This window comes from Plecotus auritus (assembly GCF_963455305.1).
Source record: "Plecotus auritus genome assembly, chromosome: 8".
NCBI lineage: Eukaryota > Metazoa > Chordata > Mammalia > Chiroptera > Vespertilionidae > Plecotus > Plecotus auritus.
In genome coordinates, this window is record NC_137782.1 from 98,208,504 (window position 1) to 98,231,580 (window position 23,077).

A 23,077-nucleotide genomic window follows, 5' to 3' on the forward strand; every position below is an offset into this window, starting at 1 on the left:
CCTCTCAGGGTTCTGGTTTCCTGCTGCACAGGAAGTTGAAATGCTGGAGGGGGTCCTGAGGGTGTTGCAGATGTGGAGAGCCTGGCAGAGGGGGTGTGGCGTCTTCCCAGCAGCACCCTCCTGAAGCCCCCACAGACCACCTGAGAGCCTCCCAACCTCTGGGGAAGAAAACTGTGCAGCCAGCCAGGGCCCAGCATACAAAGAGCCATACTTCCAGAGCTGCTGACTGCCCCTCCCTGCAGAGGAAGGTTGGGGCATGGGTCTGTGTGAGGAGGTCGAGGGCTGGCTTCCACATCAGAAAGGAAGTCCTTCTGATTTACAAGCCCCAGGCATCTTGGGAAAATATTCTGGGGTCGCTCAAAACAGGGGACCACTGCCTCCATCTGCTGGAGAAATCCCCAAACAGGTCTTCACCACAGCCACTCAAATAAACCCCCTTGCTGCTGGTGCCCTGCCCTCGATGCCCACCTGGGCCTCACAAGCAGCCTGGAGGCGGGCTGGAGCTGGGGAACTGGGATGAGGGTTCACAGAGCCACCAGAGCTGCGAAGGGGATATAGGAGGGTTTCACCAGCCGTGAAGCTTTGAAGAGCCATGTCTGTAGGGCTCAGGGCGCACAGCATCCCCTGGGTACCACCCAGCTCCCGCAGCTGGGGGCAGGAGATGCCGCTGGGCCCACTTCTGTGCTGGGTGAGAGAGTCCTGAGTGGAGAAGACGGAGGACAGGGACACTGCGGCGGCTGGGCCTGCGGGGCTCGGTCCAGGGCTGTGCACCGCAACAGAAACGATCTCCCATTGCCCCCACCGCCTCCACGGGGCGGACTGGGCGAGACAGGCTGGACCGGCAGGGGTCCGAGAGAATGGCCAGGGCCCGGAAGAGGGGACAGGCCCTGCTCTAGGACAGGGAGGAGGGTCAGTTAACCACGCTTCCCAGGCCACCCGAGGTCTGATGAACCCTGGGGGCCTGGACTTCCGCCAGGGCCAAGCCTGGAGAACAGATCGAAGAGTGTGGTCTGGGCGCCCCGCCCCGTGACGCAAGCGCGCAGCCGCAGTATTAGCGTGCGCATCTCGGTGGTGGTGTGTCCTCCCGTCGTCTTCTCTGCAAATGGGCTCCCTGGCCTAGCGCCCCCGTTCCCGCCACCGTGATCGCGCGCCGAGGTCCGCGAGGGGTCGCCGCCGAGGTGAGGACGGCCCCGTGCGCGACGCTGGCCAGACGGATCCACCGGCGGACAGAAGGATGCGAGGACAAACGGGGAGCGGGGCGGAGCGGGAGGCGCGGGGCTGGGGGACGCGGCGCTGGAAGCGCAAAGGGCGGGGCCGAGGGCTCCCGTAGGGCGGGAGACAGGCCCCTGGGCCGGGAAGCGGGGGGGGGGGGGGGGGGTTCGGTGTCCCCGAGGGCAGCCAGGCCGGTTCCCTGAGGCGCAGGTGGTGGCCCCACGCACAAAGAGCCTTTGTTCCGCGCGCGCGGCCGGTTCGGGCTGGTTAGAGCTGCTGGCGCCCGGCGTGGAGAAGGCGGTCCTCGATCCGGGAGTTTAGGAGCCACATCCCGTCTTGATAAACCGGCGCCGTCGTCCCTCCCGGGAGCCCGGGTGGGAAGCACCCTTCCCGAGGATCATTTGGTTACCAAAGGGGCTCCCGAACCCCCATGTACGCAGGTTTCCACCAGTCCACAAGCAAGAGCATGGCAGCCATCCCCTCCAGCGGCTCACTCGTGGCCACCCACGACTACTACCGGCGTAAGCAAGCCCCTTGCCCACTGCCCCACAGGTCTGCCTGGGGCTCCCCGCACCACCCCAGCTCTAGTCCTTGGAGAAGCCCAGGCTGCCTAGGGAGTGGGCTGCAGGCTGAAGCTGACCTCCTCTCCTCTCCAGGCCGCCTGGGTTCCACTTCCAGTAACAGCTCCTGTGGAAGTGCTGAGTACCCTGGGGAAGCCATCCCCCACCACCCGGGTGAGTGTAGCAGGTCCACTTCCTTTATGTGGTGTGGGAACCATCTGGAGGGGTCCCCAGGAGTGGGCTGCAGCACTGTGACCCCACTGTATTTCTCTCAGGTCTCCCCAAAGCCGACCCAGGTCACTGGTGGGCAAGCTTCTTTTTTGGGAAGTCCACTCTCCCATTCATGGCCACAGTGTTGGAGTCCCCAGAGCAGTGAGTGCACCTTCTTGGGGGCCTGCGTGGGAGGTGTGGCAGCTGGGAGCACCCTCTGACCACACTCTGTCCCCCAGCTCGGAATCTCCCCAGACCGCCAGCAGTGTGATCACCTGTGACCTGGCTCGGGAAGCCACAAGGAAGCAGCCTGGTGGCCAGCCTGGCAAAGCCAATGCTGGGCCCCCATCCTGAGTGGCCGCCACCAGACTTCCAGAGGCGCTAGGCTCTTTGAGCCCCTCCCTGCCCCCCCATCCTCTTCCCTCTCCTCACCCCACCTCTTGTAGACTAGGCCGGCTGCAACAAGCATACGCAGTTGGGTTCTTTTATAGAAAAACAGCAAAACACCAAAAAGGAAGTTGAGAGAGCCCCACTCTTTACTACCCAAGCCACACGCAAGCCTGCCTAACACCCCATAACCATGTGCCTTGCACCAAGTGGAAAATAAATGAGAAGCAGCCAGCATCCCTGATGGTGTTCCTGAGCTGTGTATCCCAGGCTGTGGGAGACGTTGCTCAACCTCCTCACTTCCTGGTGGAGGTGGGGAGCTGGCCCTGCCCCCTGGGGCTCCTTGCTGGGGGCTCCTCTGAGGCCTGGCCGATTCCTCCCAGTGAGCTGCTCTGAGTGTGGAGCCTTGTGCCTAAGAAGAGGTGGGCGCCCGGGAGAGCAGGTGGTCCGTGATCTGTGGAAGCCACCAAGGTCGCCCACCAGGCAACCCAGCCCTGCCCGGCCTCTGGGAGGCTGTGGGTGTGGGAGCTGTCAGCTAGAGGGACCTGGTGCCCTTGAAGGACCTTGATGAGGCCCCTCCATAGTGGTGTGGGACAAGCACTGAGCCACACTGTCTCCCAAGTGACTTCCCATAAGTGTGCCACCTCTAGCCCCTTGTAGGACACTGAGCAGGGCCCTCCCAACCCAGGAGGGGTCGGGCCATGGCCCCAGGGACTTAAAGCTGAGGGTAGAGGATAGGGGTGCTCCTGAAGGGGTGTTCTCACCACAGGCAGCCCAGCTTTGGGCAAAGTCCAGCTCAGGGAGCTGGGCAGGATGGTTGTGCAATCTAGTTGCCTGCCTGGTGTCCACAGGTCTCCAGTGGCCAACAGAATGACCCAGATCTGTTGGCTAGGAGAGGGAAGCATAGTGGATTGGGGCATGGTGTGAGGTGGGACTCAGCTGGCCCCTGAAGGAGCCCTCTCGTGCCCCCTTCTCTACCTCCCTGTGCTAGGGATAGCTGCATGAGTCTATTCCAAAGCAACTGGGGGGCTTGGGGCCCTGCTCTCTGTCCTGCCTGTCCTCAGTGTGTCCAGGTAGGGTGGGGGCTTACCCAGGCTCTCCTGTGGTCCCAGGGCTGGATGGGCAAGTGCCCAACCCCGTCTTTCTGGCCATAGTGCCCAGACCAGGCCCCCAGAGCCTTCGGAGGCAGCTCCTGATAGCAGTGGCAGGAAGATGGGGACAGCCACCTGGTCCTGGGATGGCAGGTGGCAGTGCCCAACCACCAGCAGACCCTGTTTGAGTGTTCTGGGGAGTCTTCCCAGCCCTAAGTCGGGGCAGGCAGGAGCCAGGTGGCAAAGGGAGGGCACAGCCAAGACCCAGGTTCCCACCATGTACTGCCCTGGAGGGCCAAGCACTGGTCCTGATAGCTGGTGGGCTGTGGGTCAGTGCCAGGGACAGCTCCACTCGCCACTCCTGCATGGTTCCACATCAAGGCAGGTGGGAGGGCCTCGCATGATGCTGGTGCTCAGAAGAGGCAGTCTCAGCCCCAGGCCGCAGAGAACATCTCTGGCCAGAGCAGGGCCCCCTGGTGGCTGGCGCAGCTTCCTACCCTGAGTGTACAGTCTGGATCTGGGCGCTGTTGTGCCCTTTGCCACCTCTAGGCGGTGGGGAGGCCCGCACTCAGCACTCAGATTGGGTTCTCGTAGCTGGTGAAGCTGCAGAGCTTCTTCCGCAGGGCTTGGAAGCAGGGCCTCTGCTCAGGGTCCTGGTGCCAGCACACGAGCATCAGCCTGTGGGCACTGGGCGGGCACTCAGAGGGGCAGGGCATGCGGTAGCCAGAGTCCACCCTCGTGAAGGCCTCGTGGTTGGACATGCCTGTGGAGAGGGGGACAGGGCGGCTGGGAGACCAGTGCCCACCGGCTACTGTGCCTCCTAGGACGCCTTGGCCACACTCTCACCCTCTGCACCTCCCACACCCATTTCTTAGGCCCTCACTTTGGACAGCACCCAGGTGCTCAGAATGATGTCCAGGTTACAGGTCCAAGGTGACGGCTCCTTCCCACACTGCCTGGGCCCAGTACCTGGATAGGGCATCTGACCCCTGCTGAAAATCTCATGGAGGAGAACCCCGAAGGACCAGACGTCAGATTTGATGGAGTAGTGCCCTCGGGAGAGCGCCTCTGGGGCCGTCCACTTGTAGGGGATGTTGCGGTCGTGGGAAAGGTAGATGTCCTCCTACAATGACAGACACGCTGGGGGAGGCAGGGGCTGCCTGCACCTCCAGAGCACGGACAGACATGGGGAGCCCGTGCATGGTGAGCAGGGTTGTGGCTGCCTGCCTGGAGTGTGAGCAGTTAGGACACAGGCCATCACAGCCACCACTAGAGGGGGATGCCGCCCACCTTGGAGACAGGCTGACCCAGGGCTTGTGGGCAGAGCAGACAGACAGGTGGCGGAGCTGGGAAGTCAGGGTCAGGAAAGCAGAGCCCAGACATGGGGCAGCATGACCCAGCAGCACAGTGGCCACTGCAGCGAAGCCTGCAGATGGGTTCAAGTTCACCAGTTAAGAGGTGCCAAGAAAGGCTGACTGGCCACCACTGGACAAACTCGAAAAGGCTGGCAGTCACAGTCAGCTGCCTTCTCAAGTGACCTGTCCTGTGCTGGCCACCAAGTGAGGAGGGAAACGTCTTAATGAGGAAAGGACACAGAAGCAGCAGCTCCTCGAGTGGCCCGCGCAAGGAGCAACGGAATGCACCCCCAGCACGTGCAGGGAACAGGGTGGCTGTCGGCCGAGGGACCATGAGGCCCACGCATGGTTCTGACCCATGTGTCCTCCACAGTCTCACAATAACTTTGTCTGGGGGGTGAGCGTTGGGAGGTGTTTACCCTGAGCTCATGCACCACACACATCTTCTGCTACCTGAACCGCAGAAGCTTGGGCAGCAACATGGATGAAGGAATGAGCAAGTGAAGGCTGGGTCCCTGCTCTCCCACTCAGCAGAGACTTTGGCTCCTGTGGTTCCTGGACTGGCCAAGTGCCTCGGCCGCCCCCTCCCCCACTCCAGCTCTGAAAGGCCCTGTGAGCAGCTTCCTGTGTCCCACCTCCCAGAGCCGCAGCCCTCAGCTCCTGTCCCCTCAGGGGTCCCACGGGCATCCCCAGCTCTGAGCACAGAGGATGCCCCGCTATGCCCCAGGCCCTCCGGGGCCCCACCTTGATGAGCCTGGCCAGCCCAAAATCCCCCACTTTGCAAATGTTGTTCTCCCCCACGAGGATGTTCCTGGCAGCCAGGTCCCGGTGGATGTAATTCTGAGACTCCAGGTAGCACATGCCCTCAGCCACCTGGGAGGCAATGTCCACCAGCTCCAAGACAGGCAGGGCTTTCTCATCAGACTCTGCAGAGGCAAAGGGGCCGGGTCAGTGGGGTGTCCTCTCTGGCTCAGTGGAGGAGCTGGCGGAGGGCGGGGGCCTAACAAAGCTGGGACAGCGGCCCCCACGCAGCCCTTCCAGAAGGCGTTCTGTGTCGGCCCAAAAGAGGTTCATACACCTTTGTACTTCGCTTCTGGGAATCTGAAGCAGGGTGATGGGAACTCCGGGGTGTAAGTACACAGACACCCATCAGATGGAAAACCTAGAAAGATTCCACAGGCCACTGGCCAAGTGGAGGCAACACACCTGTCAACCGTCAACAATGTCCTTTCTGAAGAACAGTCAGTGACATGGGACTGCCTGCAATGCACTGCTTCTGTGAGCAGCTCTAAGGTCAGACTTTGTCAGGAAGACTGGATCTCAGGTGCACACATCACATACCGGGCCTCATCCTATATTCCTTCCCATTTCAACATCTCTGACACGGCCACACCTGCCCCCTGTGGCCCTCAGCTCAGCGGCAGCCACCGTCCGGCTGGGTGTTACATGAAACCCTGGGGCTTGTCAGAGGATAAGACGCTCAGGTGGCCATGGCCACAGGAGTGAGGGGGGCTTTCCTTGTATTTGTCCTTCTCTGTATTTCCTCAAACTTCACAATGAACAGATGGCACATTTATCACAGATATTGTACACATTCCTTACACAGGAAAGGCCCGGCAACACATCAGGAGACCCCTGGCATCCTGTGCATGGTGTGCGCCGTCAGGGTTTTCTTTCTTCAGCGTCCTTCCTGATCCCCTCCCTCAATGAGCATGTGTCACTTTGGTCCCTGAAAGCAGCCTCCAGGCCACCACTGCCACTCACCCCGCAGGAGCTCCAGCAGGCTGCCCTTTGCCATGAGCTCTGTGATGATGTACACGGGGTCCCCCACGGATGCCACAGCGTACAGCGCCAGGATGTGCTTGTGCCGAAGCTTCTTCATGGCCTGGATCTCTGACTGGAACATGTGCTGGTGCAGGAGGTCATCTGCAAGATGGGCAGATGGGTGGGTACAGCCCCAACACCCACCCTCAGTAACTGTGGGTGCTCTCCCAGGCGACCAGCTCCCAAGGCCAGAGTACGGGGCAGACGCACTGGTCCCACAGCAGCCCCGCACCCCATAGGGATCTCCATGAGGGTCCGCTACGCCCACTCTCCGCTCTGACCACACCCAGGCACCCTCATACCACTTTGGCCCACACCTGCCCCAGCCACATGGGGAGCTTAAACATGCCCATGCATTTCCGTGGGCCCTGGGCCGCTGGTTCTTGCCCCTGGTGCCTACCAAGGAGATTGCAGATGGACCTGTCAGGTTACTAGCAACCGTGGTTTAGTCACTTTCCATTAACGATAAGAATTTAACAGCCACCCTGGCCAGTATGCTCAGTGGTTGGTAATCCTTCCGTGCACAGAAAGGTTGGTGGTTCAATTCCCGGTCAGGGCACATGCCCTGTTGTGGGCTCCATTCCTGGTAGGGGACGTGCAGGAGGCAGGCAATCAATGTTTCTCTCTCCCTCTCCCTTCCCCTCTCTCTCTAAAAATCAATTAAAATCTTTTTTAGAAAAGAAATAACAATGTAATTAAAATGGAATATAAAAAAATTTAACATGGTCCTTACAATAAATGCATTTAGGTAAGAACCTTTGCAACAGAGAGAAAATGTCACCTCCATGCGGCTGTAGGTGCCACAAGTGGCACAGGCAGGGCAGTGCATGGCTCACAGGATGTCAGGCCCGGGCTTGCCTCAGCCCCCACACCCAGTGAGTGAGGCCGGAAGTCCCTGTTGGTGGGACTGGAGGGGTGGGTGGTCAGGCAGAGTCCCCTGGCCTGGGGCCACTCACCTCGGGCAATCACCTTAATGGCCACGCGGACCTGGCCTTTCCACAGCCCCTCGAAGACCTCCCCGAAGTAGCCGGCCCCCAGCTTCCTGCAGAGCGTGAACTCCTCCCGGGGCCGCTCCCAGTCGGCACAGAGAGGCAGGGGCTCCCACTTGTGCTGCAGGGACACAGGACAGGGGGTGCCATCCCATCTCCCAGCCCCTCTGGAGGTCCCTCCAACCCCAGCAGCAGGAGCCCTGGTCAAGGGTCCCAGTGTCCAGGGCGTGCTGCCCCTTCCTGTGTCCTGTAAACACCCCACCCTCACTGCCTGCCCTGGGCCTGTGATAGTGGCCCACTTGCCACTCAGACAAAACGCTTGCCCAGCTGCTAGCTGGACACATGGCCTTGTCTCAGAGACAAAGGACACAGCAGGGGCACCTGACCTCTCATGGCCCAAAGGTGAGAGTGACCAGCAAGAGGGGACCATCCTCTGCCCCACCTGCAGCTCCGGCTCTGTAGGACCTCAGCCAGAGTCCCCTGAAGCCCTATGCCTGACCCTGAGGACCCGTGTCATTGAGGAGAAAGGGCTGCAGTGGGCAGAGTCTGGGGGGGGCGGGCGGGGGGGCGGCCCTACCTTCCGACAGGGCACGGTCAGCCGCAGGCCTTTGGACAGGCTGTGTGCCCGGTGGTGGCTCACGAGTTGGGCCAGGCTGGAGAAGGACACGACTTTGCTGAGGTGCAGCCGGCCAGCACACCTCCAGATCCTGTAGTGCCGCACGGCCGGCCTGTCCCGCACTAGAGCGCAGGGGCATGGGCAAAGGAGGGTGCATGAGCTGGCGTGAGCACCCCCGTCTCAAAGAGGAGTGCAGGCCAGGAGGGTCACCATGCCCAGCCTCCTGCCCTGTGTCCTTTCAACAGTGAAAGGAGAAAACCCAGGCTGGGACCACAGGACATTCACCCCCGCAGGGCCAGAGGTCCCCGGGAACAGGCCTCGATGTCCTGGATGTCACAGCCAGAAGGAGGGAGAAATGGTTTAGGGACAAGGAGGCACCAAGCCCGGCGCCCTGGCAGACCCGGGAGAGGGCTGCTGCACCTGAGAGGACATAGTCGGCGCCCGGCTTCTCGCTGACCCTGATCAGGAAGGCCCCTGGCTTGGTGCCGTCTGCCTGCAGTTGGTGCAAGGCTTCTGAGCGGGAGATGCAGCCGAAGAACCACCTGCAGAGGGGGCAGGAGGCCCAGAGCCCACACTGACTCCATGCTGATCCCTGCCCTCCCACCTGAGTCCCAGCCCTGTCACCTGGACCCCCAGCTGCTAGCTGATACTGTCTCCGACCTGAGGCTCCTTCTTTGCCCATCACAGACCCCAAATGTCCCAAGTGATCCGGAGGCTGTTAGAGCAGGCATCTGCCACCACTCTGGCCTGGGCTGTCCCCTGTGTGTGGTCAGAGCCACCCTGTCCCAGGGATGTGCCATCCATCCCACAGGACCGCATGGTTCTGTGATTCTGTGAACACCTTCAGCGACCCGGGCCACAGACAGGCTGTGCTCCAGCACCAGGGAACCTGAGCAGCCAGCCACGCACACCTGACTGGTCACACACCCGCATTTGCACACTCACCCACACACTCGCCCCATGCCAACATGCCAGCAGCCAGCAGCCAGCACCAGGGCCCTGCAAGCCCTGGACTCTGGGCTGCAGGGTGGGGCCTGCCATCTCCCGGTGACCTCTGCTGCCAGCTGCTCTGCCTTTGGCACCCCAACTCCCTCAGCACCATTGGAACTCGGGCCCTGCACAGAAGCCCGCTGCCCAGCACAGCCCCAGCCTGCGCACCTCAGAGGACTCCCTGCTCACCCTCCACCACGCTGCCTCCTCCTGCTTCTCCAACCAGCTGTTCTCAGGGCCGCCAAGCCCTCCTCCAGCTGGTCCTACCCTGCATCACCCCCTCGTCCCCGCCCTGAGAGACCCTGCCTCTGAAGCCGACCTGCTTCCTGCTGAACTTGCTCATTCCCAGTCTCCCCTCGGTAGGTGGTCATCCCTACACGTGTTCACTGTGCTGCCCAAACAGCGCGAGCTCAAACAAGGTGGGTGCACAGGCAGGCTACTGGTCTCTCCTGCTGGACACCCCCTCCCAGAGCTCCAGGGAAACAGCTCAGGTCTCGTGGATACGACCATCGAAGCCTGCCCCTGGTTCAAGCATCCTGGGCAGCCTCTCAGGGCAGCTACCCGCTCCCGGAGCCACCTTGCCATGACGAGGCAGCCATGAGGGTGCAAGGAGCAGGCGCCCACAGCCCACACCCGAGCAGGGCATGTCGCAATGACCTTCCTCCCTCCCTAACTAGGTCGCACATCTGGTTTCAGTTGGTTGGAAGGTGAGCAGAACTTGGCTCCCCAAAAGGTCCAGCCCTGCCTTGGATTCACTGCGGGCCAGCCGCCCGGGGGGCCCCTGCAGCCTCTTCTGTCCTCTCTGGGTCCTGGCACCACAAAGTGACTATGTGGGAGCCCAGGGGAGGGGCCACAGGCCTCGGCTCCCCCCGAGATGCCAGTCGGCAATGGTGTACAGCCATGGATGGTGGGGTCTGGCCCTGATTTGGGGTCCCAAGGAGACGAAGCCACAAGTCCTCACCCTCCATGGCCAGCCCTGCACCCCTGTCCCTCCCCAAGCCCAGCCACAGGGTGCAGAACTCTGTTCCCCAGAGGCCCTGCCCTTCTCAGAGCTCTAGATGGACTGCAGGGCCCATGGACGGGGGGTAGGGAGGGGGGCAGCTTGGTGGCCCGCAAGGACCACAGGGGCACTCACGGCTCAGACTCCACAGTCTCCCTCTCGGCCAGGTAGTTGTGAGGCACATAGCCTTCAGCCAGGGCCCCGCCCTCCCCGTCCAGCAGTGTGGCCCACCACCACTCCTCTTCCTTCCTGGCCACGTGGAAGAGATTTCCTGCCTGAAAGCTTAGCTCCTCGTCTGTCCGGGCCTTAAAGTCCCAGAGGCCCACATACTTGGGGCCCAGGTGAGCCTGGCCCCGGGACACCATGGTGTCTAAAGCGGCAGGACCTAGCCACCTGGCCTCTCCCTGCCTGTCACTAGGCTGCTTTGAACACCGTGGCTGGGAGGTGTGAATGGGCAGGGCCAATTCTGACAGGCCACCCCCCACCCACACAGCCAATGAGCTGCACACTTCCCTAAGCACCTGGGCTCCACCTTGAGGGCCTGGCAGCCCTACCTGTTCTACCTCCTGGGGCCAGGTCAGTCTGGGCACTGTTCGTGCCCACCCTCTGTGGGAAATGTGCCCACCAAGTAACCACGTGGCTGGGCCTGAGCCCCAAGAGAGGGAGGGTAGAGTGACCAGTGAGGGCCCCCTGGGTTCGCCTTAGTGGAACCTGGACCATGGGGAGAGAGTTTTGGAGCTGGGGTCAGGGATAGAGACCATGGACAAAGCACTCCACGGCGGGGGGTGGGGGGGGGCAGGGCGGCTGGTGTGGCTGCAGCAGGCAGTCCAGGGTGACCGTGGATTCCGGGTCAGCCTACTGGCCTGGGGCCTGAGTGGCTTCCTGTCTGAGGAGGTGCCAGGAATTGCTGCTACAGCAGGAGGCTGTGAGGACAAAGGAGCAGGAGTCCTGCTTGTTGAAACTCGCCCTTCATCGAGAAGAGAGTAAGGGCCCTGCTCACCCATCTCGAGGTAAGAACAGGAGGCGTGCTGTTTAACAAGGTCATATACGTGCTGTGCTGGGCAGCCCACTCAGCGCTGACCAAGCTGCGTGGGAACGTGGCCGCAGGCACCCTGGAGGGAGCAGGGCTTAGAGGGCGCGGGACCACAGGGTGGTGGGCTGCTTAGTGCCTGTTGGGCCCAGGGGGTTCCAAGCCCCCCTCAACTGCTCACCAATCCACTCTAGTCCAAGGGGCCTCAAGTCCCTGGTGCGGAAGAGCCTGGGGCTCTGCCTGAGTCACACCAGGAAGCTCCAGTTTCCAGACTGTGTCCTGGCCCCGCCCAGAGGCTCCTAGCACAAAGCTGTCCAGCACGTGGCTGGTGAGACACCCAAGGTGACCCCCACGCACACCTGCCTCTCTGGCCTGTCACCACACCTTGTACATTCCTTTCCTCTGAGGCTGCCTGCCCAGCTGCCCACACACACCGCAGCGCCAAGCAAAGAGGGTGAGCCCCTCCTGGTAGCCAGAGCCCCTGCCCAGAGGAGTCCCTTGATCCCCCAAACCCGAGGAGCTCAGCTCCAACCCTCACCTTCTGGGGCCCAGCCCCTCTGCCCAGCACAGGATGGAGGGTCAGCAACTGCTGCCCAAACCCTCCTGCCCCCATACCTACCAGGGCTGGGGCGGCCCAGCCTGGGGTCTGAGGCTCTGGGGACTCCTGCCTTCCCACTCAACCCTGATCCAAAGCCAGATGCACCTGGGCCTGATGTGGCTGGTTACTACCTCATCCCTGTGCTGCGCCCGCCGCTCGCCCCCCACCATGGAGCCCCTCACCCAACCCAGCCCCAGTAGCCTCTGCTCTCTGAGCAGCCCTGGGGGGTCGCTTATCTGCGCTCAAGGGGCTTGTACATGCCTCTGTCCCTTCTGTCCCACAAGCCTCGGGGGTACAGCTACCAGTGTGGGGCTCCCAGAATGGTGGGGGTTGGGGACTCTGAAGGCAGACCCCAGCCACCCACTCCTCCTGCTCCTCCGTTTGTTCATCTGTTTGCTCCAGAGCTGGGCAGGTGAGGCACCTCCTCACTCGGCGATGTCAACTGGTGGCTTAAATCAGTGCTGGGAGCTGCCTTGCTCTGGAGATGCTGCTCCCCTTCCCCAAGAACTGTCCACAGCTGCCTACCTCCCACAGCCGCCTCCCTATGGCCTGACTGCACAACCAGGCAGCGCCCGGACCCTGCACCACAGAGGCAGACAAGTCACCCGCCCCCAAGACGGCCACCCAGCCATCTGCCTGACCTTCCCATGTAGGACCAGCCCCAGCCGCCCCTCAATCCCAGCCCAGGGAGATGGAAAGGGCTGTTCTCGCAGCTCCTGCAGCGGGTCGTCTGCCTCTGGCTGCCCGGGGTGTGGGCTGGGACACAGGGGCCAGCTCTCCCTCCATCATGACAAACCAACCCTGCTCTGGCTGGGGCTGAGGCCTGTGGTGACACACGTCTGTGCAGCTGACTTAGTGCACGCATGTTTATTGAGGGCTGCCTCCCTGCACACACAGAGGCTGTCCACAGGCAGCGGCATGCATGTGCAGGCTGCTGCACCCCGCGTGCCCAGAGCCTGGGGCCAGCCTGGGAGCCCCGCACCAGCCCCTTCAACAAGGCCCTGGCGGGATTCTGGGAAAGATTGGGAAGCCACACCTGCTGCTCCTGACCCCAGGAGGGTGTCCCAGGTGGGAGGGCCCTCAGCCAGCTCAGAGCTTCTCCCCCAGTCACCCTGAGGGGGTAAACCCAGCTCAGCGGGCCTTCTCTCCAGGGTCCTGCCCATGCCAGGGACTCGGCCACGCCAGGCAGAGGACGCCAGCCCCTCTACTCTGAGTGCATGTCTTCGTATGTTGGCCTGTGTGTGCACACCTGTGTGTGTCAGCACGTGAGGCCCACAACCAGGGCCTCTGAGGCTGTGCGCCCGGCACCCTGGATGAGTGGAGGCAAACATTGTCCTGAGGGAGGCTGAGGGAGCAGCCCAGCCCTGGCGGCACCCGCATCACGTGAGGGTGGGGTGGAGGCGCCTGTGGATGGTGCCCAGCGTCGCCTGTAGCACGGCGAAGGCCGGCCGCTCCTCCGGGCTGCCTTTCCAGCACGCCAGCATGAGCGTGTAGGCCACGGCGGGGCAGGCGGCCGGGCGTGGAAGCCGGTACCCTCTCTCTATCTGCTGCTGCGTCTCGTGGTTGCTCATTCCTGGGGAGGAGGAGTCACCATGGATCCCTCCCCCAGCCTTCACCAGACCCTGTCACACGGGCAGCCTCGAGGCCTGGTGCCCATTTTGAGGTGAGCAACCCACAGGGCAGGGTGCGCCTCCCTTGGGCTGCCTGGAGGCCCACCTTAGTAGGGACACTGGCCGTAAGAGAACACCTAATAGAGCAGCACTCCGAAGGACCAGATGTCCGACTTCTGGGAGTACACATGGTAGTGGGTGGCCTCGGGTGCTGTCCACTTGACGGGGATCTTGGAGCCGCTGCTCGGGGAGTAGATGTCATCCTGGTGAGGGGACTCCCGTGGTGAGGTGGGTGAGGTGGCACCCTCCGCTCCCACTGGCTCCACTGCCTGTGGGGCCAGCAGCCCCAGCCCGCACTGACCTTGAGCAGCCGGGCCAGGCCAAAGTCGGCCACTTTGCAAGCCAAGTTGTCGTCCACGAGCACATTCCTGGCGGCCAGGTCTTGATGCACGATGCGCCGCTCCTCCAGGTAGTGCATGCCCTCAGCCACCTGGCAGGCAAAGCCCAGCAGGACTGGAGGGTTCCGGGCACGGCCTTCGGGGCCTGCAGGGGCAGCCAACAGTCAGGCCACTGCCCTCTGTGCCTCAGTTTCCTCATCTGAGAGGGGTGGGCCCTGTGAGGCTGCAGTGACCATGCGGGGCAAGTGGTTTCTTGGCAACCAGCCTGGGTCCACAGAGAAGGACCAAAGTGGGGAGGGGGCGCTGGACTGGGTCCATCCTGACCTTGTTCAGGGGTTGGTGACACAGATGGACCACCCCCACCTGCACTCTGCCCAGCCTGGAACCCAGTGCCCTGACTTTCTCTCCACAAGGCCCAGGCCTGGCTCAGACCAGGGGCCCTGAACCTACTGGTGGCCTCAGCCCCACAGCCCTCTGGGCCTCAGAAAATCCAGCCGCCAACAAGGCCTGGAGGCTGTCCAAGGCCCGTGCCAGAAGGCAGCAGGGGTCGTCCCAGCCCGAAGGTCATGCTGCCCACAGACAGGCGGCCAGTAGGGGCACACTCACTGCCCAAGAAGGCCTGCAGATTGCCCTTGCGCATGAGCTCAGTGATGATATACACGGGCTCGCCAGTGGAGCACACGGCGTGCAGCTGGATGAGCGGCTCGTGCCGCAGGCTTTTAAGCACCTGGATCTCCTTGGCGAGGTCAGCGAGTTTCATGTCGGCTGCTGGAGAGGGTGCAACTCCAGGACCAACCCACATCACCCGTGGCTGCCCGGGGCTCCAAGGGTCAGGGGTGGCAGGGCCTCACCCACCTGATTTGATGACTTTGATGGCCACAGGCACAGAGCTGAGCCACAGGCCTTCCCACACCTCCCCGAAGTAGCCTTTGCCCAGCTTCCTCCGAAGGGTGAACTCGGAGTGCGGCCTCTCCCACTCATCCTGCTCCAGGGGCTTCTGTGGGGGTGGGGGCACTCAGTGCCTCTGTGTGTGCCCCTGTCAGAGTGGCAGCTTCTCCAGGGACCAGGCCTCCACCCCAGCACGTGCTCAATGCTGGCTCAGGCTAGAGCAAGGGATGCCAGGTGCTGACCTCCCTGGGGCTGGGCCCATTTGCTAAAGAAGGACCTCTGTCCACAGACACTCATCACTGCCCTGTCAGGCTATCATTCAGGGACCAGAGGAACCAGGTCGCTGCCCTGGCCTGTCGGCAAATGGCCACGCTGGGACATGGTGGAGAGCTGCAGCTCCAGCGCAGGGGTGGCTCCCGGGGTGGGTCCTCAGGATCAGCATGTCCTCCCTCAGCTTCTGCCCTGGGCCTGGAGCTGCTGCAGGAGCCTTCCCCCATGCGCCCCAAACTCCCCCCTTCCCTCCTCACTGCTGCCTGCAGAGCCTGGCATACTCCCGGCCCAGAACTCTCTGAGGAGAAGCAGGGCCCCAACCAGAGTGTGGAGGGTTCACCAAGTGTGGGCTCCTGGGCCTTATCAGATCCCCTCTGCCAATATGTGAGACCCAGCAAAGCCAGGCAGGAGCAGGGCAGGGGTCAGGCCCACCTGGAACACGTAGGGCTGCAGTAGCGGGTTCTGGATCAGCTTCCAGTTGGCTTTGTAATAGGTGAGCAGCTCCCCCAGGCTGGGGAAGAGACGGCCCTTCTGCAGGTAGAAGCTGCCGTCAGCCGCTGTGGAGATGCAATAGTGGCGGACTTTGGCCTGGGCCCAGACTGGGAAGGTGCAGAGATGGAGGCTGTGTCCAGACCCTCCACCACCACAACCAGGAGACTGCCACCACCCTCTGAGGAGCCAGGATGGCTGGAGCCTCGTGGAGAGGAGGGTGTGTGGGTAGCTACAGGCAGAGGAGCAGACAGGGTGCAGAGCGGTGCTGGTGAGTGAGAGTCTGCAAGGGGAATGAAGGAGGGGTGGGGTGAGCTCCTGAGCTCCTGAGGAGGGAGTAGACAAACAAGAAGTGACCAGCAGTGGGCGCTGTCAGGCCCTAGGTGGTGCTGGGCACCGGTAAGGACTCTGAGGTCAAGAGTGTTCTCATAAGAGATCGACCAAAGGACTTGTGTGCATGCATATGAGCATAACCAATGGACACGGACACTGGGGCGGTGGGGGCTTGTCCTGGTGGGCAGGAGTGGCGGGGGGAGGTCAATCGCAGAAAAAGGAGACATATGTAATACTTTAAACAATAAAAAAAATAGTGTTCTACCTTGGCATGGCTGCCCAGAGTGCCTCAGGGGGTCAGAGGCATGAGGGGCCTTTGTACCTGACAGCGAGTAGTCACCCTGGCTGCTCTCACTGGGCCAGATGAGGAAGGCGCCTGGAACGTTGGCTGGGGACAGGAGCAGCTGCTGGGCCTGGGTGCGGCTGATGCCACTGAAGTACCAGCTGCAAAGGGCGGGCGCAACGGTCACTAGGCAGGCCCAGCCCCAGGTACCCCTGCCCCACATTGATCAGAGGCCCCATGTGCCCACTCTGTGCCCCCAGCCCCGGCCCCCAGTGCTCAGCCTCCCAAGTCATCAGGGACTGGACAGGAGAACCACTTGGGCTGACATGGAGCTGACAGCCACCAGCAGTGACCCATGCCATGTGAGACTGTCCACTCACCTCAACCACAGGGTCTCCATTAGTCCTGCTCATAAAGTGATCACAGCCCTGGCCACGGGCTAACAGCCTGGCCATAGACCAAACTTGTCAAACTCAAGACAACTGAGCCCTTGCGAGGGAAGGGGTCCCCTGGGAACCAGGGCACCCTGATGAAGCTCAGGTGTGTGGGCTGGGCTGCAGGTGTGGCCTGGAGAACCATGCGTGCTACCTGGCTGGGCATGGCCCAAATGCCTCAGGAGGTCATAGGTGGGTGGGAGAAGCAGCCTCAGTGCTGGAGCAGCTGGGAAGGCCCTCAAGGAGGTGGCCTGAGCCTGGCTGGGCAGGTGGTCAGGGGAGGCTGGGAGACCTGGGAGGCTCAAAGCATTGAGCATCCACCTCTGAGGAGCCCTGCCCAGCACAAACCAGCTCGAGCCCCTGGCCCTCTGCTCATACAGAGCTGCTTGTGCGGAGGCCACCCCAAAAGCCAGGTGGCTGGAGTCCCAGGCAACCACTCCACAATCTGTATAGTATTCCCAGACACCAGAAACCCCCACACCTGAATGTGGGGTGGGGCAGGGCCTTCCTGGGGCTTCCCCTCTGACTCTCCATCTGGGCCAGCACCCTACCAAGAATCGGGCCAGGTGAGGCTACTGGCCCCATCCCATCACTTATGTTTATTCCCCAAGGCCCAGGTTGGGGAACCTCACACCTGAGTTAGCTTCCCTTCCAGGAGCCTCCCCATACCTAGGGTCCCTGGGGACCCAGTGGCAGGAAGCCTGACCCCAAGGGGACCACTAATGTTCAGAGACAGCCCCTCATCCACCCTGAGGGACAGCAGAGGTACTGGCTCTCAGATTATCTGGGGACCCAAAGTATGACTCAGAGCGAGTCAGCACAAGGTGGGGGTGCCCCCCAGAGAGGGGACCCGGTGGACATAGCTGTGCAGGTGGGTGCTGCTGGAGCCAGGGGCAAGGGCAGGGCCTGGCAGGAGGGTGCAGAGACAAACGTGCACCCACCTGGGGAGCTATAAAGAGAGTCTGGGAACCAATGTGGCCAGAGCTGTGGGGCTGGCCTGGGCTGGAGGGAAAATTGGAGACAGAAGAAGTGGGTGCGAGTGGGTGGAGAGGCAGAGGTCTGGGAAACACTGGGAGATGGAATCAGCAGACAGGGCAGGTGGGGAAGGGTGGAGGACCATAGACCTTACATGGGTACCCAGAGACAATACCTGGTGGGGCAGCGAGCTCAGGGACACATTGACTGGGGAGCTCTGAGGCGGCCAGGCTCCGTCCACACAGGCCCTGCCTTCTGGGCCTGCTGGTGGGAGAACATCTCAGGTGTGAAGGTGCTCAGCAGCCTTCCCAGGACAGCAGGGCTGTGGGGGACAAGGAGAACCAGAGGATTCCCAGCCCGGCCTCCCTGCAGCCCCAGGGCCTGGGGTTGGGAGCTGAGACCCTGGGCACCCCTGGGCTTCAGGGATGTTCTCAGGGTCCCTACCTGGGGTGTGGGCCGTGGGCAAAATAAAATTGTAGGGGAGTCCTCAGCAACTTGGAAGCAATGAGGCCTCACTGTGGGGGTTGAGGGGCCCAGCCCACCCAGCCAGTCTGACCCAGGGACAGGTGTCTGGGGTTAATGACCCTGGGAGTTGGTCAGCCCTTTCATCTCCAGCCCAGGCAAATAGTCATTAGCTCTTCCTCTTAGCAACCCCTCCCCTCCCCACAGCCCTGACAGCCTTTTCCAGGAGCGGCTCTGGCTTTGTCCTCCATGCCTGGAGTGACTGTGGGAACCTCCCCATCGGAGTGACTGCTTGGTCCCAGGCGTGGGGTGGGGGCCAGGAGGCACCTTCCTGTGACTCAGGCTTCTCCCAGGAGGCTGGCAGTGGCCTGACTGAGGCTGAGACCCTAGGCCCGTGGTTGGCAAACTGCGGCTGGCAAGCCACATGAGGCTCTTTGGCCCCTTGAGTGTGGCTCTTCCACAAAATACCACGGCCTGGGTGAGTCTATTTTGAAGAAGTGCCATTAGAAGAAGTTTAAGTTTAAAAAATTTGGCTCTCAAAAGAAATTTCAATCGTTGTACTGTTGATATTTGGCTCTGTTGACTAATGAGTTTGCCGACCACTGCCCTAGGCTGGTTGGCAAGGACATGTCCAGGGCTCAGGCCTGGCCCAGCTGGGTGCAGGACCCACATCAAGGTGAGGTCTGCTCAGCAAAGCAGGCAGCCTGTTCTCACCCAGCACGCCACCTCCATGCATGCTGGGGCTGAGAGGAGGAGACTCTGCCCCGAGTGTCCATCCAGACACCAGATATTGCAATGGCCACCACTGCCAGCTGACCCACTGCACTCAGGGGAAAGATGGGTCAGGGTCACATCCCAGGTTTGGATGAAATGCTTGAGGCCTATGGACCGTGCCCACTGCCAGATGTCAAGGCCCTGCTCAGAGCTGGCACACAGCTGCCCCAGGAGACCACCTGTCCTTGGACCTGGAGCTTGAGCTGAGAAGTGACCTCCCCGAGGAGTTTGCCTGGAAAGCCCCCCCACTCCTTCCTTCCATGGTGACAGGCTGCCATGCCAACAAGCAGACATTCCTGCCCGTGGACTGCCCTGCCTCGGGGCTCAGGCTCTGGGGGGAATGGTTGGGCCCCCCAACCTGGGTCCACTGCCCAAACAGGCCTTTTTTGGAGCAATACCAAAGGCTAGGGTCATGTCTGCCCCATACCTGGTGCAGTGCAGGTGGAGGGGGCTGGGGAATGTGCAGGAGTGAGGGGTAGGGGGATGCCCACCCTCACCACCTTACCACAGGGCCTGAACCCGCTGCTGAGTTCATGGATGACCCCTGACTCCCAGATGGCCACCCCAGCCTCACCCACTTATCCCTGACCCCCAGAGCAGGCAGTACTCACGGTTGGTCTGCGAGCATCTCAGGGGTGGCCTTGGCTACGTAGGCAAGGGGCACAAGCCCCACACTGGACTGGCCAGAGAGCCGACGGGCAAAGATGTAGTCGCCCTCCTCCTTGAGGGCATAGAGCCTGTCCCCGTGGCTGACACTCAGCTCATCCGCATACCACGCTGTGAAGTCGCACAGCGCCCTGAAGAGCTGCCCAGGCGCTGGGGGGCTGCAGAGTGCAGCAGCGGGTGGTTCCAGCTCAGTGTTGGCGCCAGGGTCAGGGAAGCAGGGGATGCCGTGGTCCTGGGCACCTGCTGGCCAGATCTTGTTCCAGAAGGAGGATAGGAAGGCCAGCCGCTTCCTGAGGAAGGGCTCCATGTTCTGAACCTGGTCCCCACGCAGCCCAGGCCCTGCAGGGAAGGGGACTTCCGAAAAAGGAGAAACTGGTGGGAAGGTGAGTGTCAGAGCCTGGACCCTTGGAGCCTTGCTGCGTTGGTCCTGGCTGGTGCACGGTGTGGTGTAGCAGGTCACTGCAGAGGGCCCTCACACTCCACACCCCACAAGCAGGAGCAGGCTTGCACAGCTCCCTGCCTGCCTCCAGGCTGGTGTTCAGACCAGCCTGGGGGGCGGGGCCAGGTAAGGTCCTTGGCGTGGCCTTGGGTGGGGCAGCCCCTCTGCTCCTCCCTTCTGTCCTACCCCCAGGCCCAGGCAGGATGGAGCGATGCTGCTCTGCCAAGGATATGAACCCAGTGGCACAGAAGGGGTGAGTTTGGTACACAGCCAGACCCCCCTGCACGATGAAGCAAACTTGGCCTGTGCTTCTGGGTTGGGTGGGGAAAGCAAGCCCCAGCCAGCAGGCTCTGAGATGGGACCTTGGGGCAGGGTCTGTGGTGGGTGGGATCCCAGCCAGGTAGCCTGCTCTCTCCCCATGTGCGTCTCCCTCCCCACAGGGTCATTATGGAGGCCATATCCCTCTTCTGATGGCTGCAAACTCTCCTTCCTCTCCTTGTACACCCAAAAGTTTGCTCTCTCTTTTTTTAAATATATTTTTATTGATTTCAGAGAGGAAGGGAGAAGGAGAGATAGAAACATCAATGATGAGAATCATTGATGGGCTGCCTCCTGCAATGCCCCCACACTGGGGAGTGAGCCCGCAACCCAGGCATGTGTCCTTGACCGTAATCGAACCTGGGACCCTTCAGTCCGCAGGCTGACGTTCTTCCCACTGAGCAAAACTGGCCAAAAGTTTGTTTTCTGTGGTGAATGGTCCAGTAAACAGGTGTGACGATTGTCCAACCGGCCCCAGAGAGGCAGCCAACCCTATTCTCTGCATTGCACCTGGAGGCTCCCGCCACACACCTGGGGAGCAGCTTATACAGTTTACAAACTGTGGTGTGGCAGCCATACAGTGAACTGAAGGGGCAAGGGCCCAGGGGCAGCTCCGGGCACCTGAGACTCATCCTGCTGGGGGTGTGAGAAGAGGATACTTACACACACACTTAGAGGGGGGGTGCTGGAAGAGCCTGCAGCCCTGCCACCACCTGCTCCCCCGAGTGTAAGTCTGGGATTTGTGGGTGTGTTTCCCTCAGTCCAGATACATGGCTCCCCCTCCTCGGAAGCCAGGTCTCTGACCTGCAGCCACAGGGCCTCCTCAGGCCAGGGCCCCACTCGTGCTGACCATGCTCAGGGTCAAGCACTCAGATCCCGGATACATTCTCCTGAAAACTTGCTGCTCCCCAGAGCTGCAGGGCCTCTGGGACTCAGCACATTCCTTCGGGCGCCAGGGCAGGCAGGGGGGCCCTCCTTGGTCGTCTGGGCTAGCTCCCACGCCTGGCCCCAGGCCTCCTGTTAGCCCCCCAAAAAGCCCAGACAGAGACCCCCATGGTGGGCTGAGGTCTTCCTCCTACAGGCAAGGAAAACAGATCCTATCCATCCTCCTCAAGGTCAGAGCAGAGACATTTTTCTAGCAGGAACCTGTGCTGGGAAGTGGACAACCTCTCCCAGCTCAAAAGAACGCTGGCCCTTCTCAGTCTCTCCCAGTGACCAGGACAAAAGGCTCCTCCTCCTTGGCCCAGGGCTCTGCAGGGAGTACCGCTGGCCCCGCAGCCCACCACGGGCCTTCCACCAGGCAGGCCCTCTGGCTCCACCATCGCCCTAAGGAGCGGGCAGTGCTGGGTGGGGTGGGGTGGCGTGGTGGGAGTGAGAGAGCGGAGGCCTCCACAACTCTGGATGTGGTCAGATGATGGGGTTCAAATCCTGCTCTCAGACTCACTAGCCACGGGCAAGGTGCTGACCTCTCCGTGCCTTGATTTCCCCATCTGTAAGAACACTGAGCTCACAGTGATGTAGTGAGCAGGGGCCTCCTGGCATGCAGGCTGAGAAGTCACCACCCTATGGGTTCATGTATGTGGAGGACACATGACGGGGGTGTCCGTGCTCAGGTGCACTCCCCTCGCCAAGGCTGTGACCTTGAGACCCCCAGGCTCACCATCCTCAGGGTCCAGGGTCACTCTGCCAAGGGCAACACAGCCTGGTGGCTGCAGAGTTGGGCGAGAGAGAAAACAGATGGGGACCATGCCTTGGAGCATCACTCAAAGAGGAAGGACCAGGTAGGGCTGCACACCACCTACAGGCGGGAGCTGGGCTCAGGACGCGGTTCCCCAAGGCTGCCACTGCAGGGCTCCACTTACAGGGGTCTCAACCCAGACCAGGGGCTGCCAGGGCTGAGGGGCATGGAATGGGTCCCTGTGGGACCACCCTGCTGTGATCTTACACAGCTTCTGCAGGAAATGGGCAGCGGGTTCATGGTGTCTCTGTTATATGTTACAACTGGGTGTGATTTACAATGATCTCAAATTAAAAGTTTAATGATAAAAAATTAGCTTAGGAACAAGAAACAGAAAAAAAGGGGTGGAGCCAAAGAGGTGGCAGAGGTCCAGGGGTGGGGCTGCTGTGTGCCCCACCCTCTCTGTGGGTGGGCTGCAGGGCTGGGGGTCTTTCTCCCCTCAATCTTCAGACAGCACCCCCCTTTCCAAACCATTCAGCCCTTGCCCCTCTGATCCCTGAATAACGGCAGCTCCCATTGCTGAGTTAGAGCCCAGGGTGGACAAGGAGGGCAGACCAGGCCTCAACACACCCTCCTTGGACTCCACCTCTGGCGCCCCAACCCCCCCCAGGCCTGGACCTGAGAATGGCTGATGGCAGCTACCCAGGGGAGACTCCTCCAGCGGGGAGGGTGCAGTGGGTGGGCTCTGGCACAGAACAGACTGGGAAGGGACTCAGGCAGACATTCTATTCTGGAAGGTGCCCCACCACTGACCTCCCAGGAGGAGCAGACAAGCATGGCTTGGGGTGTCCCTGCCTCTTCAGCCTCCCCAAGGTGGGCAAGGGGTATCTTGGGGAGTCAGACCTACCACTCCGGGTGGGACACCCAGGCTGGCTGAGGGGTCCCAGAAGCCTTGAGCCCAACTGGCCCCAGAGATAGGGCTCCAGAGGCTGAGAATACCTCTGAGGGGTGCCGGGAGCTGTGGAGACCCCATTTGTCCAGACCTGGATGGGGCCCCAGCGTGGGAGAGGAAGCTGGCAGCACCTTCACCAGGGTGACCAGCACTGCCCACCTGCCAGTGCCCATGGCCCTGCCTTTGGGCAGCTCCAATGAGGGGTTCCCTGAGCTGCGCTCAGCCAGGGATGCAGCAGGAGCCCCC

The 23,077-nt window shown here is 61.7% G+C and overlaps 3 protein-coding genes across 3 annotated transcripts; 1 reads left to right on the plus strand and 2 right to left on the minus strand.

Moving 5' to 3' along the window:
* Positions 1 to 1,026: 1,026 nt before the first annotated feature.
* PPDPF (pancreatic progenitor cell differentiation and proliferation factor) lies at positions 1,027 to 2,637 on the plus strand. Its single transcript, XM_080683726.1, has 5 exons — positions 1,027 to 1,178; positions 1,653 to 1,733; positions 1,869 to 1,946; positions 2,048 to 2,144; positions 2,222 to 2,637. Exons 2-5 carry the CDS (start codon positions 1,679 to 1,681, stop codon positions 2,334 to 2,336), a joined length of 345 nt encoding a protein of 114 aa, XP_080539852.1. The 5' UTR covers positions 1,027 to 1,178; positions 1,653 to 1,678; the 3' UTR covers positions 2,337 to 2,637.
* A 1,288-nt stretch (positions 2,638 to 3,925) lies between these two features.
* Positions 3,926 to 10,599, minus strand: PTK6 (protein tyrosine kinase 6; the record flags this gene model as incomplete). The annotated part of the gene is made up of 8 exons (XM_080683727.1): positions 3,926 to 4,223; positions 4,430 to 4,583; positions 5,560 to 5,741; positions 6,580 to 6,741; positions 7,596 to 7,749; positions 8,206 to 8,366; positions 8,665 to 8,786; positions 10,370 to 10,599. The coding sequence occupies 8 exons, from the start codon at positions 10,597 to 10,599 to the stop codon at positions 4,036 to 4,038; spliced, it is 1,353 nt and encodes a 450-aa protein (XP_080539853.1). The 3' UTR covers positions 3,926 to 4,035.
* A 2,642-nt stretch (positions 10,600 to 13,241) lies between these two features.
* Positions 13,242 to 19,751, minus strand: SRMS (src-related kinase lacking C-terminal regulatory tyrosine and N-terminal myristylation sites; the record flags this gene model as incomplete). Its single annotated transcript, XM_080687016.1, is given in 10 exon segments — positions 13,242 to 13,435; position 13,579; positions 13,583 to 13,609; positions 13,613 to 13,735; positions 13,834 to 14,015; positions 14,477 to 14,635; positions 14,726 to 14,867; positions 15,461 to 15,627; positions 16,173 to 16,294; positions 19,390 to 19,751. Coding segments are annotated over 10 exon segments (1,479 nt in total).
* Between the last annotated feature and the right edge of the window lie 3,326 nt (positions 19,752 to 23,077).